Source organism: Mauremys reevesii, linkage group 6 (genome assembly GCF_016161935.1).
Source record: "Mauremys reevesii isolate NIE-2019 linkage group 6, ASM1616193v1, whole genome shotgun sequence".
NCBI classification, from domain to species: Eukaryota; Metazoa; Chordata; order Testudines; family Geoemydidae; genus Mauremys; species Mauremys reevesii.
The window spans coordinates 31,961,105-31,980,330 of record NC_052628.1 but is presented as its reverse complement, the minus strand read 5'-3'; the positions used below and the strand labels follow the sequence as shown (position 1 = coordinate 31,980,330).

The 19,226-nt window shown below is 37.6% G+C and overlaps 1 protein-coding gene across 5 annotated transcripts in view; it reads left to right on the top strand.

Annotated features, from left to right (window-relative positions):
* The window catches only part of ARL15 (ADP ribosylation factor like GTPase 15), a 314,760-nt gene extending 296,775 nt beyond the window's left edge, over positions 1-17,985 (top strand). For all 5 annotated transcript variants that reach the window (XM_039543482.1, XM_039543480.1, XM_039543479.1 and 2 more), the window contains exon 5: positions 13,871-17,985. In XM_039543482.1, the coding sequence (XP_039399416.1) occupies positions 13,871-14,023 (153 nt within the window). In that variant the 3' untranslated portion in view covers positions 14,024-17,985. The remainder of the gene's footprint in view (positions 1-13,870) is intronic.
* Positions 17,986-19,226: the final 1,241 nt, after the last annotated feature.

The window sequence follows — 19,226 nt, the reverse complement described above, 5'->3', positions numbered from 1 at the left end:
ACCCCCTCAAAGAATTCTGGTAGATTGGTCAGGCATGATTTCCCTTTTAAAAAACCAAGTTGACTCTTCCCCAACAAATTATGTTCATCTATGTGTCTGACAATTTTGATCTTTACTATAGTTTCAACCAGTTTGCCTGGTACTGAAGTCTGGCTTACTGGCCTGTAATTGCCGGGATCATCACTGGAGCCCTTTTTAAAACTTGATGTCACATTAGCTATCCTCCAGTCATTTGATACAGAAGCTGATTTAAATTATAGGTTACAAACTACAGTTAGTAGTTTGGCAATTTCACATTTGCATTCCTTCAGAACTTGGGTGAATACCTTCTGGTCCTGGTGACTTATTACTGTTTAGTTTATCAATTTTTTCCAAAACCACCTATAGCGACACCTCAGTCTGCGACAATTCCTCAGATTTGTCACCTAAGAAGAATGGCTCAGGTTTGGGAATTTTTCTCTCATCCTCAGTCCTGAACACTGATACAAAGAAATCATTTAGTTTCTCTGCAATGGCCTTATTGTTGTTGAGTGCTCCTTTAGCATCTTGAACGTCCAGTGGCCCCCACTGGTTGTTTAGCAGGCTTTTTGCTTCTGATGTACTTAAAAACAATAGCAATTTTTTAATCTTTTAACGCAATGCCAGTTCCAAGATGCTTAGAAACGCACTGTCTCAATACCTTGAAGTCAGCTAAACCCATTTCCCTTGTTGATCTCTTTACAATATTTTGTATTAATTACCTTTGAACAAAAAGTAGGAGTGTGCTAATCAAATTTGCTAATGATACAAAGTTGGAAGGCATCATCAATACAGAGGAGGATCGGAATATTATACAGGAAGATGACCTTGAAGATTAGAATGACAGAAATGGGCTGAAATTCAATAGTACAAAATGCAAGATCCTGCACTTGGGGTCTAATAAGAAAAATTCTGCTGCAAGTTGGGGGTTCATCAGTTGGAAGCAACAAAGGAGAGACACTTGGGTGTGTGGGTTGATCACAGGATAACCCTGAGTCTCCAATGTGTTGTAGTGTGAAAAAGGCAAATGCAATCATAGAATGAACTAGACAAGGCACTTCCAGTAGAGATAGAGAATTATTAATGTCATCGAACAAGGCACTGGTAGGACTGCATCTGGAATAATGGAGTCAGGAAGGACTCTCTCTCTCTCTCTCTCTCGGCTTTCTTTAATCTCCTTTCTCTGAAGCATCAGGGATGGCCATGGCTTGAGATGAGGCATTGGGCACAGAGGGCAGGTGTTCCGACGTGGTACTGAACGTTCTCTTTCTCTCAGGTGCTTGGGCTGGTTTTTGCACTCATGCCCAGGGTCTAACTGATGGCAATATGTAACATTGGGAAGGAATTTTCCCCCAAGTCAAATTGGCAGTGACCGTGGAGTTTTTTGTCTTTCTCTGCAGCATGTGGGTCACTTGCTATTGCAGGGGCCTTAAATGCTGGTGCACCTTGGGCCCTACTGTTCGTTGTTGGTGGCACATAATAGTCTCGTCTCCTGTGGGCTGTAATATTTTGGTCTCCTTTTGATAGCTGAGTTTAATGTGCAGGTGTTACTGGGTGGTGTTGGTGGCCTGTGAGATGCAGGAGGTCAGACTGGATGATCTAGTGGTTCCTTCTGGCCTTAATCTTTATGACTCTGACTTCCTCTTTCAGATTCCTTCCACTGTGGCACATTGCCTATAGGCTGAAGGACAAGATGATGACACTGTAATTTCTGACTCTGTCTACATCTGGTCTTATAAAAACAATGTGGCTGATACTCTTGGATGGGTACTGAGCATCCTGTTCACAACATACAAATCCTTCTTCAGTTTGGAACCTGAGAATTTGAATCTGCTCTCAGATCAGAATTTTACAGTTGATAGTACAATATGCTACTCCAGTACCTCTGGGCCAATGTATAAAACACATTTGTTTTATTCATTTATTATTTTGTCAAATTATTACCCCTGCTTTATCGATCCTCTAAACTAAGTCGTTTCCTTTTTTTAACAGACAATCAGAAATGTTTCCTTAGAACATTTCCAAAGAACAAGTACATTTAAAATGATGAATTAAACTAATACAAAGTCAATTATTTTAGCTTAAGGAGTTCCAGTAGTTCAGGCAATGCATCGGTGAATTAATAGCAATGTGGCAATAGTATTTAAACACCTTGTAAATTGTGTATTGTTTTTCAGTAGCCAGCACTTTTAATTTAACATACAAAATTAATCTGCAAATGTTAGTTTATTTAGTGATCATAGGTCAATAGATTTGAATGCATATATGGTAACCTGTCCAATTTACTAATTTGTAATTTAAGTTTAAATTTTAGAACGTGAATAAAAGGTCATTTCCGTTATTAAAAAAGCTTTAAATGCTAATCTTATTCAGAGAGTCAGGCACACTATCACTGATACGATGCTACTTCACTAGCTGTAGTAAAATAAGACCTCTAAGGTTTATTCTGATCTTTCTCTTAGTGGAAAGATGTTTGATCCAGTAGCTTGCCTCCTTTGTGCTGTTTTACAGCTGCACAGGCTCTGGTGAAATAGTACTGGATCTATGCCATACCATCTTGGCATAGAAATGATAGAATAGTCTAATTGTATTAAACCTTTTCAGTTAGTGCCCTAGACATGACTGTCTGTACTTGATGAGTTTCTCATTCAAGTAACCCTCGACCTCATAAAAAACTGAACTCATACCTGAAACCTACACTTTATGATGCCAGATTTTTTTCCCATTTTCGGTTGATGCAGTTAACTTGTATCAAGTTCAAAAAATAATGCTTTAAAGGAATCAATTTCATGGTGAATGCGTCTAGTCAATTAGGCCATTTAAACAACATCTTACTCGTGTGTAGCAGACCATTTTACAAGTAACTGATAGTTTTACAAGCCTGTGTTTCAGACACGATAATTGGTTGTCTCTGATATGTGAGTTTGGGACTTACTCATTAACTTCCTTTGGTGTACAGAACATTTCTTAACTAACTCTGTTCTGTACCAATGTAAGATCTTTTTAGCTAGTTGTATTTCAAAGTACATTACCAAAAAGTACTAGAAGGTGGGGAGGGGTGCTATCTTTTTAGTATATTCTCAATGATGCTAATTACGTACAATAAACCCTTTTGACTTATCATTTATAAGCTCTAGTCAGCTATCCAATTACAGGGTAAATTCTATTTTAAGCAAAAATTCAAGTAATACATCTTAATTTGTAAGTGTGTAGGGTTTGGATTTATATTGTGTGCAAAAAAGGAAAAGTAATGTGGAAGAGACATTATAGCTTCATTGTGCTATTAGTTGCCACTAGCGAGGATATTTGTTGGATGAGTGGAGAGGAAGGGAGTTTCTAGGAAAAGAAATGTGGGCCGAGGAAAATTCTTTGTCCATTGGGGTTCATCTTCAAGTGTTGGTGTCTGCAGTACCTTTAATTAATTTCTTTTTGAGCAGAGATATTCTCTTACAGATGCTATGACAGAGAGAAAAACACTGACAAAATTATGTTTCAAATGAAGAAAAAGGAGGCTGCTGTCTATCAGCCTATGAGACCCTGATGCTGTGGGGGGGTTTTCCACTGATTTCCTATCTTCCTGAAATCAAACTATTTGAGGAATGCCTATTTTCTTTTTCCGTTTTTTGGAAAATTAGTAAAAAAATTTCTTTGTAACGCATTCTCGTTTGTTAGTTTGTTGACAGCAAGGATCAAAAATATGAACCTCTCCTGTCTGAACTAAAACACCCAGCTTTATTACCACAAAGGCTGTAGCAAACTCAACATTTTTCAGGGCCAGGCACTTGAAGGGGACAGAGAGCACTACTGAGTGAGCATTGGTTACAGTTGCAATAATGCACAGAATTGTTAACTTCGATAACTACACAAATAATGCACAAAATCTAAGGTTATTTTGACACTTTTTTATGTTGCATATATAATTCAAATAGGTGATGAATAAAATGTTACCTTGTGCATGTGTTAAGTCATTGCTTAGATCAGTTTATTCTTAGGTCAGATACAAGTCCGTAAAGTGTTTTGGTGCTTTTGAACATGAGCACTCTATGTAAGAATGCTATTTATTGTGACTCTAAATAGGTACACATGTATAGACAAATGCAGTAATTCTTCTGCATCTACAGCTATTTAGAAAACACATCTATACACCATTTAACTACGATCAGAACTGGAAGCTTTGTTTTGGACATGTCATTGGACTTTGCTGCACCCAACCAAAAAGTAAGAACTAAGTTTTTCTCCGACAACCTCATTGTAGGGATTGTGAGACATACCAGGGTACAATCCAGACTAATAAGTAGCTGAGTCACCGTTGCCTACAATGCCTTGCTGCTGTAGCCTCCACTCTGGACTGCTCACAGCCTTCCTCATGTAAGTCACTTCCAGCTGTGTCTGTGTGTGTGCTACAGCCAGCCACACCTTGGTTATGCTGCAGGGTGACCCCAATCCATCCGCAGTCCTGGATCTTCCTCCAGAAATGTCTGTCCTGTACTTCCCAGCCCTCTCCTGGATAGCACAAACACATTATGTCCATCAGTCCTTTAAGGGAATACTACGCACACAACTTGTTACCCCAAATGAAGATATCCAGACACTTCAACTTGAACACACTGGATTAGATAAAACAATAATACAAGTTTATTGTGAGTACAAGAAATGAGGCATAAAAGTCAGAAATGGTTACAAGAAACACAAAGATCAAACTTTTACTGGTGCCTAAATTAACAAACTATGTTAGATTCAAAGCAAAGTTTTCTCACATATTTTCAGCAGTCTTACTGACCAGACTCTTTAGGTCAGGACCCCTTCCCCAGAATCCAATGGCTGCTGCTTTTGTCTCTTCAGGTAAGGTGAATGCGATGGGCAGGGGGAGAGAGGGGTGCATTGGGGAGTTTTTCCCTCCTTTTATAGTTTCAAAGAAGGATGTTCCCTGCTGATTTTTTTTTACCTGTTTGAACTTCCTTTGTTTTCCCTCCATGACTGATGACTCTGTTTCCTGCTTAAATGCAAATTAAGGCAAGCACACATTCTTTCCTTTGTTTAGGGCAGACCTAACTTCTATCTGGGCAGGACTGTGGGGTTTGGAACATGGGTTAATAACATCCAGGGGAGTCTTATAATTTCACATACAGTGTTTCCACACACATTTTACCAGGACAATACTGACCAGCAAATTGAGTTTTCAAATGATAACTTACAAGGCATGCACAAAGATTATTCCGGTAGTGTATAGGGTGCGAATATAGGGGTATATTCCATGGCAGATTGATCTCTGGACTTCTGGATAATTAAAGGTTATTTTAACTTGGCATTCTACACAACAGGTGTATTTACTAGGTAAATATTTGCATAAATAGTATTACTGAGGTTAGGTTTTTATTAATAGCTAAAGCCAAAGTCGAAACTAGAATTTTTTCCTGCCAAAGTGAACATTCTACTTTGTATTTAACTTTCACATTATAATAAAACAAGCCATGAAACACCAACAATCTGCATTAAAAAAACAAACAAAGTCAAATATAACCCAATTAGGGCATCTTCAGTAAGAGAGAGTTGATTTTTAAAAAGCCAGTGTTAGTTTCTTGTGTTGTGTCAAACCTGATAGTAATCAAGCCAAATAAATCAAATAGTGAAATTAGTAGAAGGTTGTATGTTTTTAGTATCTTTCTTGTACAATTATTTTTGCAGACACCGAAGTATTTTTTTCGTAAAGGGATATATGCAATAAGATACCGATTTTAAAACATATATTTGTACTTATAAAATAAGTAAACTATCTTAGGACATATGTTTAGTATGCATCTGAGTACATTAATAGTGTCCCTCAGGCATGTGTTATTGCTTAGCTGTTTCAAAAAAAGTTCATATGTATTATGTGGGTATTCCATATAGAGGGGGGAAAGTAGGATTTCACATGTCACTTTAGTCACTGCTAATAATCAGCTTTACAACGTTTAGGTCTTTTACTGTCTAATACTTGATACTATACATCTAATACATTTCTAAGGGTGTGTTATCTCTAGGTCACTACAATAACTAGAATTCACTATGGACTGTCCTGAGATCTGTTCCGCCTTGCAGTGAAATTTGCACTATGTAATTGTCATTTATTATTTGTGCTACAGTAGCACCTAGAGAGCCCAACTGAGACAAAGGAGGAAACAGGCAGAGAGGTGAAGTGACTTGCCAGTGGGAGAGCTGGTTTTAGAAACCAGGACAGTGAACTTTCTGTTAAAATAGTGCTGTCTCTGAGAGTCATAGTCTCATTCCCATTTAACATATTTGTCACTTCTTTTCTCCTGATTTATGTATGAAATAACAAATCCTTTCTTTCTAAGGCTGTGCTGAACTCATCTGTTCAGCATAGAGTTTGGGGATTGAGGAAGTTGTGTGACCGCCCTTTAATTGCATTAATATTAATGGGTGGTGAGATTGTTCTCACACACCACTCCCAAATAGACTAGATGATATTGTCACCGTTGACCAGGAGGCAGTAAACCATTTGAATGAGTCATCTTCCAGGCTCCCCCGTAAAAGGCTGGTTGCATATGGAGAATTTTTCTTTCCTATGCATCCAACAGTTTTTTCTGTTCTATAGCTGCTTATACCACCTTCTTCATATTATCTAAGTGACCCCCGGTAGTCTGAGAGAGATTCCAGCATGCTCATGACAATTAAAATCAAAGGGTTTTTCTGGAAAACAGGCTATTCTTGGTGAAAAAAATTATGGGAAAGATTTTGTACCAATTACCTGATTTTTACTATTTTCTGCAAACAAGTTATCACAATATGTGGAAAGAGCTGACATACTGGCAACTCCTCAACATGGACCTATGTCCTGGCCGGAATGGAGAGTCTAATACAGATCTCTGTACCACTTTTGGTCCCTTGCTGTCTCAGCCCCCCTCACATGTCCTAGTATGTCTGTGTATCTTTGTATATCTGTATTTCTGTATATACCTGCCCGTATAGAAGAACTCTGGTGTCTCTATCGTGATATCTGATGTGACTTTTTTGACATTTTTTATGACCACCACTCCCCACACGTCACCTTATTCTCCTCCCTTTCTTTAGTCTCTGACACCTGGGTTTGCCAGTACCATGCTGCACTCTCTCTAGTACAGTCTTTCCATTCTCATTTGTCAAGCATCCTCTCTCTCTCTCTCTCTCCCTTGAAAACACTTCAGATTCTTCTATAAAATGCAGGCAAAAGACTGAATCACTTATGATCTGAAGGTTAAGCTCAGGAGAGGAGAGTCTGGAGGTTACGAATGATAAAAAGGAGGGAGAAGAGCATCTGTTCTGTAAAGCACTGTGTAAACTGGATACTTCATAAATGATTTGTGAAGTGCATGTGTGTTTCTCTATCCCTGTCAGTCAAAATTCACAAGCCAAAATAGTCAGCCATGGCCATAGTAGAACTTACATGAAACATTTTGAACTAGAAATGATTTTCAGAAACCCATTTGCAAAAGCTTTTGGACCTACAATTTTTGCTAAAAGCAAAATTTCAAATGCTTCATAATCATACAAAGTAACCTAGCAACACAAATTTCACAACCCTTTCATAACCATTATTGCCCTTCACTAGTTGTGAGGATTATGAAAACAAATGTTAGGATGGAAATGGTTTTTTGTTTTGAACCTAGAACAGTGTCTACCAGTGCAACTGCTATTGCTCAAAAATACAAACGTTTGTTAAAAAACAAATAAAACCTCAGTAACATGATTTCTATCATAAAATCTTTATGCTTTGTAATTAAATGCTTTAAGTTCTATCTTCACATTCACAGACTCAAAATCAGAATGACAGTAAACTCAGCAACAGAACTTGTTACATTTATAAATTTGTTAGAGACAGATTTTAAGAGCACTTTAACCTCGTCTCCATTGTGTGCATGTGCACACAACAGGCAACAGTGCAGTCCAATCCAAATACAACATGTCAAGCACATATTGATCAGTTCTGAATTAGTTTTAACCGTTTGAGGTAAGGAGCCTCCTATAAATGTCACTCTGGGACTGGTCATTGAAAAACAAAAATTTTGCAAGCATTCTGTTTGTTTTTTCCAATCTGTCAAAGTCTTTCCTTTTCCCATCAACTGTTGGAGAGAAATTGAGACAGTCTGCTACACCTACTGAGCAATGAAGCAGAACTCTTCAAACAGCTCTAAGATTAATTTTGAATAACTAACACAAATGAATTAAATTGCAGCAAGGGCATTTTATGTTGGACATTAGTAAAAACTTCCTAACTGTCAGAGTGGTTAAGCACTGGAATAAATTGCCTAGGGAGGTTGTGGAATCTCCATCATTGGGGATTTTTAAGAGCATGTTGGACAAACATCTGTCAGGGATGATCTAGGTAATACTTAGTCCTGCCTTGAGTGCAGGGGACTGGACTAGATGACCTCTCAAGGTCCCTTCCAGTTCTGTGATTCTGTGAATCTGACAGTTTTTTGGACTATTGGATTTGTCTGCTTATTCAAAAAACAAAAAAAAATGGAGGGCTATATCCAACTTTGTCTAAATCTCAAACTATCATGGTAACGCTGTGGTAATAGCATTCTTTCATAAGGAAGAATTTCATTTGTTTTGGACATGTTTTTCAAATGATTGAAATACATTTTAACTTGGATTTCAGCCGAGGCTGCAAACAAGGTTCAGCGCATTTGTCTATTTGCATGATTTTTTTATCTAAAAGGATACTGAAATACATTCATAGCCATCAGTACAATCAAAGCAATTTTTTTCTTGTTGTCCTATCTGAATATAGCACATCAGCACATTTCACTGAAATGGGTTTTATGAATGGAATAGATGCACATTAGTAATGTCACATATGAAATTAACTTTGGGGCCAGATACTCAGCCTGTTTATGTTGGTGTAGGACCACAATCATCATGGTATTGTGCTGATTTACACTTGCTGAGGATCTGGGCATGAATATTTGCCAGTTTTTGCTTAATCTACATGTTGGAGAAAGCAATATTTGAGAATATTTCTAGTGTATTCAAGTGGGAGAGAATAGTATTTTACATGTTTGTGAAGGAGGGTTATTGATTACAGAATATGGTATCAATGCAACTTAATTTTTGCAACATGACAAGACCCCATTGTGGGATGAAGACCCAAAATGGGGACCACTAGAAACGTTACAGAAGTCTTACAGTGTTGTGCATTTAATTCATCATATTTTTTTCTAACCTCAGTTTTTAGAAATTTTGTAGTCCTGTTGTAAATAATGTTAGTTTGTTCAAGACAGATAATTGTATGCTGAATGCAGCATACCTGAGGTGGGAGTTCGTAGCTTTATATTCAACTTAAAATCCCATGCACAGGAAGAGATCCTTTTCACCATTCAGGCAATAGGAGAAGACAGAAGAGCTCCTACTAGTAAATGACCACTTTTGTCCTACTGTGATGAGAGATTGTGCAAGAACTAGGGTAGGTAGGCTGTTCACACAGTTTCAAACCCACTCAGACATTTTAGTGGTGGTTGGGTTGCATCATGCCTAGAAGAGTTGTGAAAATAGGAGCAGAGAGAAAAAATCCCTTAGGGAATAAATGTGTGAAAATGAAGGAAAGACATTGTTGAAAACAAATACAAAGAAATGAGGGGATGGTGGAGGGGAGATAAGTTAGAGAGAGAGAGAATTCCAACAGAAATGTAGACCATATACACAACATAGGGCACCTAATTATGCCAATCTAGCTTTTGAGTCACTGTCTTATCTCAGATGCATAGTGCAGGCTTCTTTTTTAGTCTGAAAATATTTGTTTTTTAGAATTGAATCACACTTTGTATACATAAGAGGGCAAACACTGGTTTGAATTACAGGAGAAATGTTTGTGTATGCAAACTAATTTCCAAAGACTTCAGAATAGTGGAAACAGTTCCTAAAGCCCTTGACTTATTGAGGTTCATCCACTTAGTGTAAAGATTACATTGGATAATGCAATAACGTACAATTAATTATTCTGAAGATCACTTCTATGGCAGTGTTGTTAAATATCTAAAATAGAGGTAGGTTAATTATAGTCCCTTTCTATATCTGGGTTAGAGACAAGTCAGCTAGCAAGCCTTTTTCTCCATGGCTGTACCCAGAATAGCTGCACTCCTATGGGTATTCCAAACAGCTGTTCTGTGGTGTCATCACCAGAGGTTCCTACTCCAAAAGCCACTACCTAATGATCAGCTTCCTCTTATTTCAGCAGCCACCAAGATTTAGGTTCTCTGGCTGTGGATATTTTGGAACATTGATCAGCCTCACAGAGACAGAATATTTGTGCCAGATTGTTAATTTAATTTCTATATTTTATTTACATACCAAGAAATAAAAAAAACCCAAAAAGAATGGGATTTTAAACTTTTTTCAGGAAAACAATTTTTCCTATACCAATTTACCAAAGGAAATTTTGCCCTGTTTTATTACTCAATAATTGACTTTGTTTTGGAACATACTGTCACTGAAATGTACAAAATGATTTTAGGCTACATCTTGACAACAGTATGACCTGGTAAGTGGTTGTTCCTTTTGCTCTAAGTTGCATGAAAACTAACCTGCTAGTGTGCTTGGTACCGTTATTTCTTTTCCATATGCATTTTCATAATTTGTAAATTTTAAAGCTTAAGCTCAAGGACTCCATCATTAAAATGCAATTACCTTTTGATAATCAGCCTTGGTTGACCTTATTTCAAGCATTAAGTATAAATAGGATTGTAAAGTAAGACTTGTATGTAATCAGTGGGGCAGATAGCAGTGGTCTACCAGTAGGGGGGGTGTATGGTAGGCATTCTGTAGGTTAGAGGTCTGAAAATCTCAGGTTACTCAGCCATATTTGTCAGCTTAACACCAGCAGGGTCCTTTTATCAAGTGGCTATAGTGAAACCTTGATTTGTTATGTTTTTGTACAGCTTTCACTTCCTCTCCATACTTAGCATTCAAAGTATACTTTGGTTAAATGTTGACCTAAATTGACCTTTAGTATAATTTCTACTATATGAAAGACTTCAAGATACATACCTTCACTAGATTACTGTGTATTCTAATGATTTACCACACTGACATATAGATTTAATAATAATGATATGAAATAGGTATCCTAATAGTATTAAAAATTCAGTTCTAAAATCCTTAATTGTCTCAAGATTTTAGGCAATTTTTGCAATGTTACTGCAAATTTTAAACTTATTAAAATTATCACCAATGTTATAACATTTTACACAAAGGGAAAGCACAGTAAATAATGGTTTGGTAACTGCTGTTCATAGGTAAGTATTCCTACACATTTATCTACTCTTGATTTTACATCGTCTTTCTAGGTTGTTTCCAACCTGACTCTGCATTGTTTAACAAATCTAGGTTTGACTATTTCTCAGCTGAGACAGGCAGCTGTTCCCACTTCTTTATTTAAATAGAAATATCAACTTTTCTGATAACTATGATCAAGATCCCTAGTAATGCAGTTACCTTTATAGATAATTGTAGATAAGTAATCGCTCCTACCTCATTGTAATATTTCTAATATAGACTTCTGTCTAGCACTTCATCTAAGTATCTTATCACCAGGGGGCTCTGGGCAGCAAAAAAGCAAGCAAGCTGGTGCTGCATCAAAAGGGCCTCCCGCCCCCGCAGGGCAACAGGCTGGGGGGCGGCGGCGCGGCGGCGGCGCAGCGATGCGCGCGGGGGCGCGGCGGCGGCTCGCTGGGACCCCGCAGGCATGCAGCTCAGCAGCGGAGCGCGCGCGCCGCGTCCGCGAACCGTCCGCAGCCGCGGGGGGTACAGCCGAGCCACGCGGAATCCAGCGGACCCTCCGCAGTCATGCCCGCGGAAGGTCCGCGGCTCCGGGGCGCCTCCCGCGCATGACTGCTTGGGGCGGCCAAAACGCTAGAGCCGCCCCTGCTTATCACAACAGTACATACATTCAGATTTATGTCAATTAATAAAATTGCTACAGATTTCTAGTATTTAATTAGGTTACCAGGTAAACAAAACAGTTGCAGGGGCATTTTGAAGAGCTGCAAGGAGAATGTTTAATCTTTAGAAGATTTAGTTATTGAGTACAGAATCTAGTGCTGTAGGCTTCTGATAACTTATTGTGGCCTCTGGTTGCTACCACAATACAAATAAAAATAATAATTACTATTATTGTGCATGTTTGTGGCTGTTTTTATGAGAGTGGAAAGTTAATATTTCTTGCAAAAACATTCCTCAGTACAAGAATGTTCAGACTAAACTTTAAGGACAAAATATTTCTATTCCTTTGTTGACAATAGCAAACATTGATGCATGTAATTGCAGTTATGATAAAAGTCCATTTGACGTGTACGACATTAGTAGGTTTTCTTGATCAAATAATGACTAAGGAAAAAGTATGTTGGAATTTTCCTTGACAAACACAGCTTAATGAAATCCATTGATCGAAATAGTCTGAAAAGTACCACCTATTATACCTCTTTTTTCTTTAATTGAACCTATTTTTTTCTTGATAATGTATTTAAACCACAATGAAACTATTGTAATAAAAAAAGGTAATAATTGGAGATATACCAATCTCCTAGAACTGGAAGGGACCTTGAAAGGTCATCGAGTCCAGCCCCCTGCCTTCACTAGCAGGACCAATTTTTGCCCCAGATCCCTAAGTGGCCTCCTCAAGGATTGAACTCACAACCCTGGGTTTAGCAGGCCAATGCTCAAACCACTGAGCTATCCCTCCCCCCTCTTTGTGTTTAAAAGAAGTAAAAACCTTTCAGTGAGTTTGGGAAGAACCAACATATACCTGGCTTTCTTTACTTGTCTATAAGTGTTTCCTGCTTTATGGCTGCTATCATGAATGTCAATGAAATCCTTACTAGGGTATACATCTTCCCAAATATTTTCTGTCAAGTATTTTGATACTCTTAACATTTGTGATTAAAAGTTGTATTTACAGGTTTTTTTCATATCTCTTTGCTACATGACTAGTGTAGAAATACCACAGTGAGATTTAATGTAGTCAAAAAGATTCACAGCTTAACTGTCATTATTCTATATCAGTGGTTTTCAATCTTTTCTGATTTGCAGCCCCTTAAAAAATTTTGAATGGCAGGGCAGACCCCTTCGGAAAATTTGACATAGTCTGTGGACCCACACGAGTCCATGGACCACAGGTTGAAAACCACTGTTCTATGGTAATACTAATGCTTAATTTTGTTGTACCTAGAATATGCTATGTGCCAATCAGAGACAGAAAGACAGCATCTCTCATACATAATACATATTGTTACCTTGATCACATTAATATCCTAGTCTACAAATGAGTTAACTGGTTGTGTAAGTCATTGGCATCTAGCATTCTGTTGCGTGAGGTTCCTAGGAAACCTCTACTGTAATTTACCATTGAATCAAGTACATAAGTTTGGGGAATTTTTTGACAGTTAAATTTGTGTTACATATTTTGGTTGATCAGGTAGTTACAGATGTTTACCAATAACAATATGGTGCAGCATGTCATGAGGTTGATTTTAAAGTACAAGCCCAGCTGTTTATAAAGTTGTTTGCTCTTCTTTTTTTTACTTTTTTTTAACACTTGCTTAATATACTTTACTCTATGCCTTAAGTGCATATAATTCTTTCTCAGACCTCCCATGATGTTAAATGTATTGGTAGAACGGTGGTTTGCAAAGCAGGTCACTCACCCGTAAAGAAGACACTTTCCGGTCACAACATATAACCTGTAGTATAAGAACAGCTGTGGGATGTGATTCTAAAAATATGTCCTCTGGGTTTTTTCCTCACTTTATTTTCAAGAGACCAGCTGTAATATGAAAGAAATGTTAATTTTTCCTCTTTTTTACTTTTTTAAAAATAGATCAAAAAATATTTTGAACTTGAACCACTTGCACGAGGAAAGCGCTGGATTCTTAAACCCTGCTCCCTGGATGATATGGAAGCAGTAAAAGACAGCTTCACCCTTCTGATAAATTTGCTAGAAGAGAGAGAGCTTGAGCCTTCAAGAATGTGAAAAGCTAGGAAAGAGGACTGCTTCTCCAATCATCATTGTACCTGTTTGTTCTGCTCCCAGCTTAATTATGATTTGCTATCAAGACTGCGTTGCAGCTTACAGTAAATATAAACTTTCATTTAGTGCAGAAGATCTGTTTGTTAAAATAAATGTGCTGTAAATTGGGTATATGATTATTCCAGTTAAGTCATCACACTACTGAAATATAGGGAGTTACTCTTTGTTTACCACTAATTCTGCTCACTGCATGTTTTCTCCCTGCATTATCATAAAAATATACTTGATATGGAATTCTGCATGCACAAAGTCACAATCTGTAAAGGTTGAAAAAAAATACCACCAACTATGTTTTCTGAAAAGTAAGTGTCATAAAAATTTGTGGATATTACTTTGTGTGTTAGCTAGTTTGCTGACCCCAAGGACTATCTGGAAAGGACGGCCACTGAGAATACCCGTAAATCATCTTACAAGCAAGGAAATGTCTTGATGCAAAGTCTAGTCTGAAGTCTTACTGAATGAAAATACAAATACCTTGCTGGTTGATTACTATTCTAATTCTTAACCCTTTCAAAGGCACAAGCGGTGAAGTTAATGGGAGTAAGGGGAAATAAGACACAAACACAGCGTGTGCACATATCAGCATTTGCTATGGACTTTGGATTATCTGGAATATAAAAAATAGCTTGCATAAAATTGCAGCTACAACTTAAGTAGGTAATATTTGTTAAAAAATTAAATAGGTTGAATAAAATAAAGTTTACCTGTTTTTTTAGTGACTATGATTAAAGAGCAGCAAGAGTATATGTATTTTAACTCAGATGTGGATGCATGCTGGATAAATAGCATGATGTGTGACATTTAAATTAAGGGATCTCCTGTATCTCTCACTCAAAGTAGTATTGTTATCACAACTATGCTCCTACCTCTATATTATAGTTAAGGGTCTGCCAATATCTCTGTTATAAACCCCTATTTTCAGGACTTTAAAAAAATGCCTTCAGAAATTTGCTGAGGACTGAATGTTAGTAAAAAGTTTATTAATCAGAACCAAAGTTTTGAACAAATTTGGAAAAAATCCATTCAGTTCAAGGAATGCAATACATATTCCACCCCTTAACCCCAGCCACCCCAGGTTTGCAGCATTTGCATGCCTTTTGGCAGTTTTAAAATGATATAAATCAGTTTGGTTTTCAAGTGAGCTTCTCAGTTCATTGATTCATAATAAAACCAGATATCACAACAGGGTGTAGAAATCAGTAGATGTTTGGTACGTACCTTGGTTGTTGTGCCTCGTCCACTGATATCCTGCTTGATGCATACCCTGCAATGGCATGTTGAGGGTATAGAAATCCATCTTGATTCTGTGTTTCAGGTTTTGGAAAATCTTCTTAAACTACTTTTCAGAGCTTTATGCAACATGTCTTTTCACTCTGAAGATTCATTTCTTTAAGTTTTATAGTTTATAACTAGTTTGAGGATAAGAAAAAATAGTGAGGGAGAGCCTATAAAAGCTGGTTCTCTATTTGTAATGTACTCTATGCTAAATTAACTGGTATCTATAACTTTTACCTTTTTAAGTTTCCTTGAACTATTTGGATCACTTCTTCCCTCACTTTGTGAACTTCCCTGAGGCCCACTTCAATATAAGTGTCTGGCCTGGTAGAGGCTACTTCAACTCACTTCCTATAATCAAAACGAAGTGGGGGTTCCTGAGTAGCTTCTGAATTAATTGTGTAATAGAAACTGAGAGCTGAAAGTGACCAGAGCGCTAGAATCTTTTTTTTTTTTTGATGGACACAGAGACTTTTATTGAGCGGGGGGCGCAAACGGGTCGCAGCCCAGGGCGCACAGCAGGTTTGCTTTCAGGAAAGAGGCCACGTGTCGGGCTGTCATCCCCTCCACCTGCTGCAGGTCCTCCACCTGGCTGAAGGGCCCGAGCTGCTGTCTCCAGGCCAGGATGCTCTGGGCTCTCTTGTCCCCGATGCAGCGCAGGGCCTGCAGCTCTTTGGCATCGCCCTCGTTGAGCCACGCCAGCAGGTTCTCCCGGCTCTGGGCTCACTGACACTTTCCTCTCCCTCTCTTCCCCTATCTTTGTATTTCTTACCCATGTGCTGCCCCAAGGCACCTCTTCTGCAGATACTCAGGAACTTAAACTGTTTATGTTACTCAAAACCAGCTCCCAATTCTCCTTCTATGAATTGGAAGCACACTTGCTGCCCCTCAGGTATTGCTGTGCACCTTGAGTGGGCTCCCTGCACCTGAACTAAATAGGAATTGGGATCTAGTTTAGAGCTTCCAATTCACTCTTTCAGGTAACACAAACAATTTAAAGTTCTCAGGCATCTGCAAAAGAAGCTGTTTGGAGGAGGATGGGAGTAAGAAGGGGAAACGGGCTGCATGCAAAAGGGAAGCCTGCTCTGGGGGCAAAAGGGGAAAGGAAGCATTCTAAACTTTAGCTGCTTTTCAGTTTAAAATTAGAGGGTGGGAGGAATGATCTTTTTACGATTTTCTGCCCTGTGGCCCATATTAGATGTAATTAATCAAATTCACAACAGGTGTAAATGAGACCAACTCCACTCACGTCTTACTGTTAGTGTAAAATAGTGAATTTGATGCAAAGGTCATAGGGGGTTTGATATTAGTTTGGTCATGAGATCTCAGCTATGCACTGTTGGAAAGTGCTACATAGCAGTGATATCAAGAAGGCCTAACTAGCCAATCAGAATGTGACTTTAGCCATACTCTCTTATACAGTATATTAGGACCTTTTGATGTTTAATTCTTTTCTTTAGGAAATCGTCAACTGCACAGGAGCAGTGAATTTTTTTTGTAATGATTTTCAATTTGCATATTCTTAGTAATCGCTCTATACTACAGGTTGAAACAATACCTTGTAACTGTTACAAGGATTCAAGAAAGGTGTTTAACATTACTTTGAATATGGTTCTGTTTGTGAATGGATTATAATGGATTTGTAGATTTTAAATGTTTAAACACTTTCACCTTTTTTATGGAGGGATTAAAAAATTCATAGCAGTTCATGTCACACTTTCTTTGTCTAAAGTGTTCTTGAATATTCTTAATACAGAATCTGTGAACACCACACAATTTTTATTCAGATGACCAATCTCAATTACTGTTTTCTCTTCCTGTGCATTCATCATTTAGATTAAATAAATTCAATCAGTAGGAACGAGCTAAGTTCCATGCAACTTCATTAAACAGTGAATATTGTCTTTAAAAAAAAAAAGATATTGTAGTTTAATGTTTTTAAGCCATCTGTTAAATTACTTTCTGGGTGTGTGTGTGTGTGTGTGTGTGGATGTGCCCACACTGGGCGGCTTCTCAGACCTAAGTCTGTCTGCAGTGTTTCAGCACTCAGAATAAAAACATTATCAATCAGTATCCAACAACAGCTGTTTTTGTCATGCTTCTGTCTGACGCCTAATGTTTTACAACTGGCCTCCTTTGTCTAGGAGTTCTGAGCTGGTCATCTTGTTGTTTCCATGTTATGTCCTGTGCTTGTACGAACAGAATTTGCAGTGGTTTTGGAAATCCCTGTTAGTGTTTTTGGTAGTCTTTCTTGCTGTATAATGTGCGGTGTCTTAGTTTGCATATTCAAATGTGCTGTACAGAATTCTGTGATGTATTATTTCATTTAGTTTCTGGCGTTTCATTATATTTATAGAAGTTACAGATTTTTGTACCTTATTAGCTACTACAGTTGCCTTTTTGTAATGGCAATTAATTTATATTACAAAAGTTTGTATCTTTTCTGTAATTGGGTATTGGTTGATAGTTAAATGTCATATTATCCTGACTTTATACTAAAAATACATCATCTAGACTTAGAAGTTGACCCATTCATATAGGCAACTGCAAGACCAGAGGAACTTGTACTGTCTGATTTATACATGATTTCCACGATCCAAATATGAAAATAAACATTGAGTAGAACTGAAGTGGTCAGCTTGAATCTTTTCAATATTCATTTTTGGAAGTACATTTTTCACTACCTTGAAACAGGTTTTCAAAATACGTACTTTTGGGTCAAAACAAGTGATTAATTTGGAATAATATGACACATCTACGCATAACATAAATATTCAATTGGTATTTCTAGCTGGTTTATTTTCTTAGTGAGTTTTGCTATTTCAGAAATGGTTTTAAAATATACTGTAGAATTATTGCAGGACTACAAATGGAAATGATTCCTAGTAATACAATTACTTCAGAAGCTCAGATTGAGAAACAAATACTTTATGTAACTAAGTAGAGATTTTAAATAGAACTGCGACATTACTATATGGTGCATGTACTGAGGAGAACCCCTTCAAAGTGTAAACAAATAAACTTATTCCAAGGAGTGCAATGGAAGAAAAATAACTCCCCAGACAGTTTTGGACTCCAGTGCAACATTTTCTTGTCTCGTACTGTTTGAGTATACAAAATGCTGGCAAAACAAAGCTGTTAAGCAACTGATTGAGATACAGCATTGGTCAGGCTGGCTGCACATTTCTGGTTTGGTTTCCAAATTAGGCAGTTATAACATATCAAGACTAGGATGGAATTAGAAGATTTGAAAACTAATAGTATTTTCTTCATGCTTTGTTTTCATATTCACAGATGAATGGAAATCTAATAATCATGCTTCATTTAATAGAACTTTAAAGAATTTTCATTAGTTTATTAGCCCCTTGACCTGATAGTACAAACAAATTAGAACATCTGTGTGTCTGGAGTATTGTGTTAGCCAGCCAAACCACTAGACTAACAATGGGGGAGGGAGAGAGTGCTTTATCCCATGCAAAAACATAGGATCTCTATCCCTCAACTACCTCCTGAAGTTGGACTGGACCTTGAAAGGCAGATAGGGCCACTGCGCTCTGTGACATGTGGTGATAGAGGACATCATTTCCTTTCCCAACCTCGTAAACCACCACGTAAAGTGAATATCTTCCATCTATTGTGTGGGTTGGTCTGAAGGTCAGGCTAGATTTAGCTAACCATCATGAGACTGCTGAGCTCCATTATGGCTACATTTAATATAAATTAAAATTTATAACAATAAGAAAAGAAAAAAAGCACTGTGTCCAATGCAGTTACGGATTCACAGAAGTTCATATAAAAATGTAACATTTGTTTCTTGATATCTTTGTGTGGGAAATATGCAGAGCAATCTTCTTTGTAAAATAGGAATTTG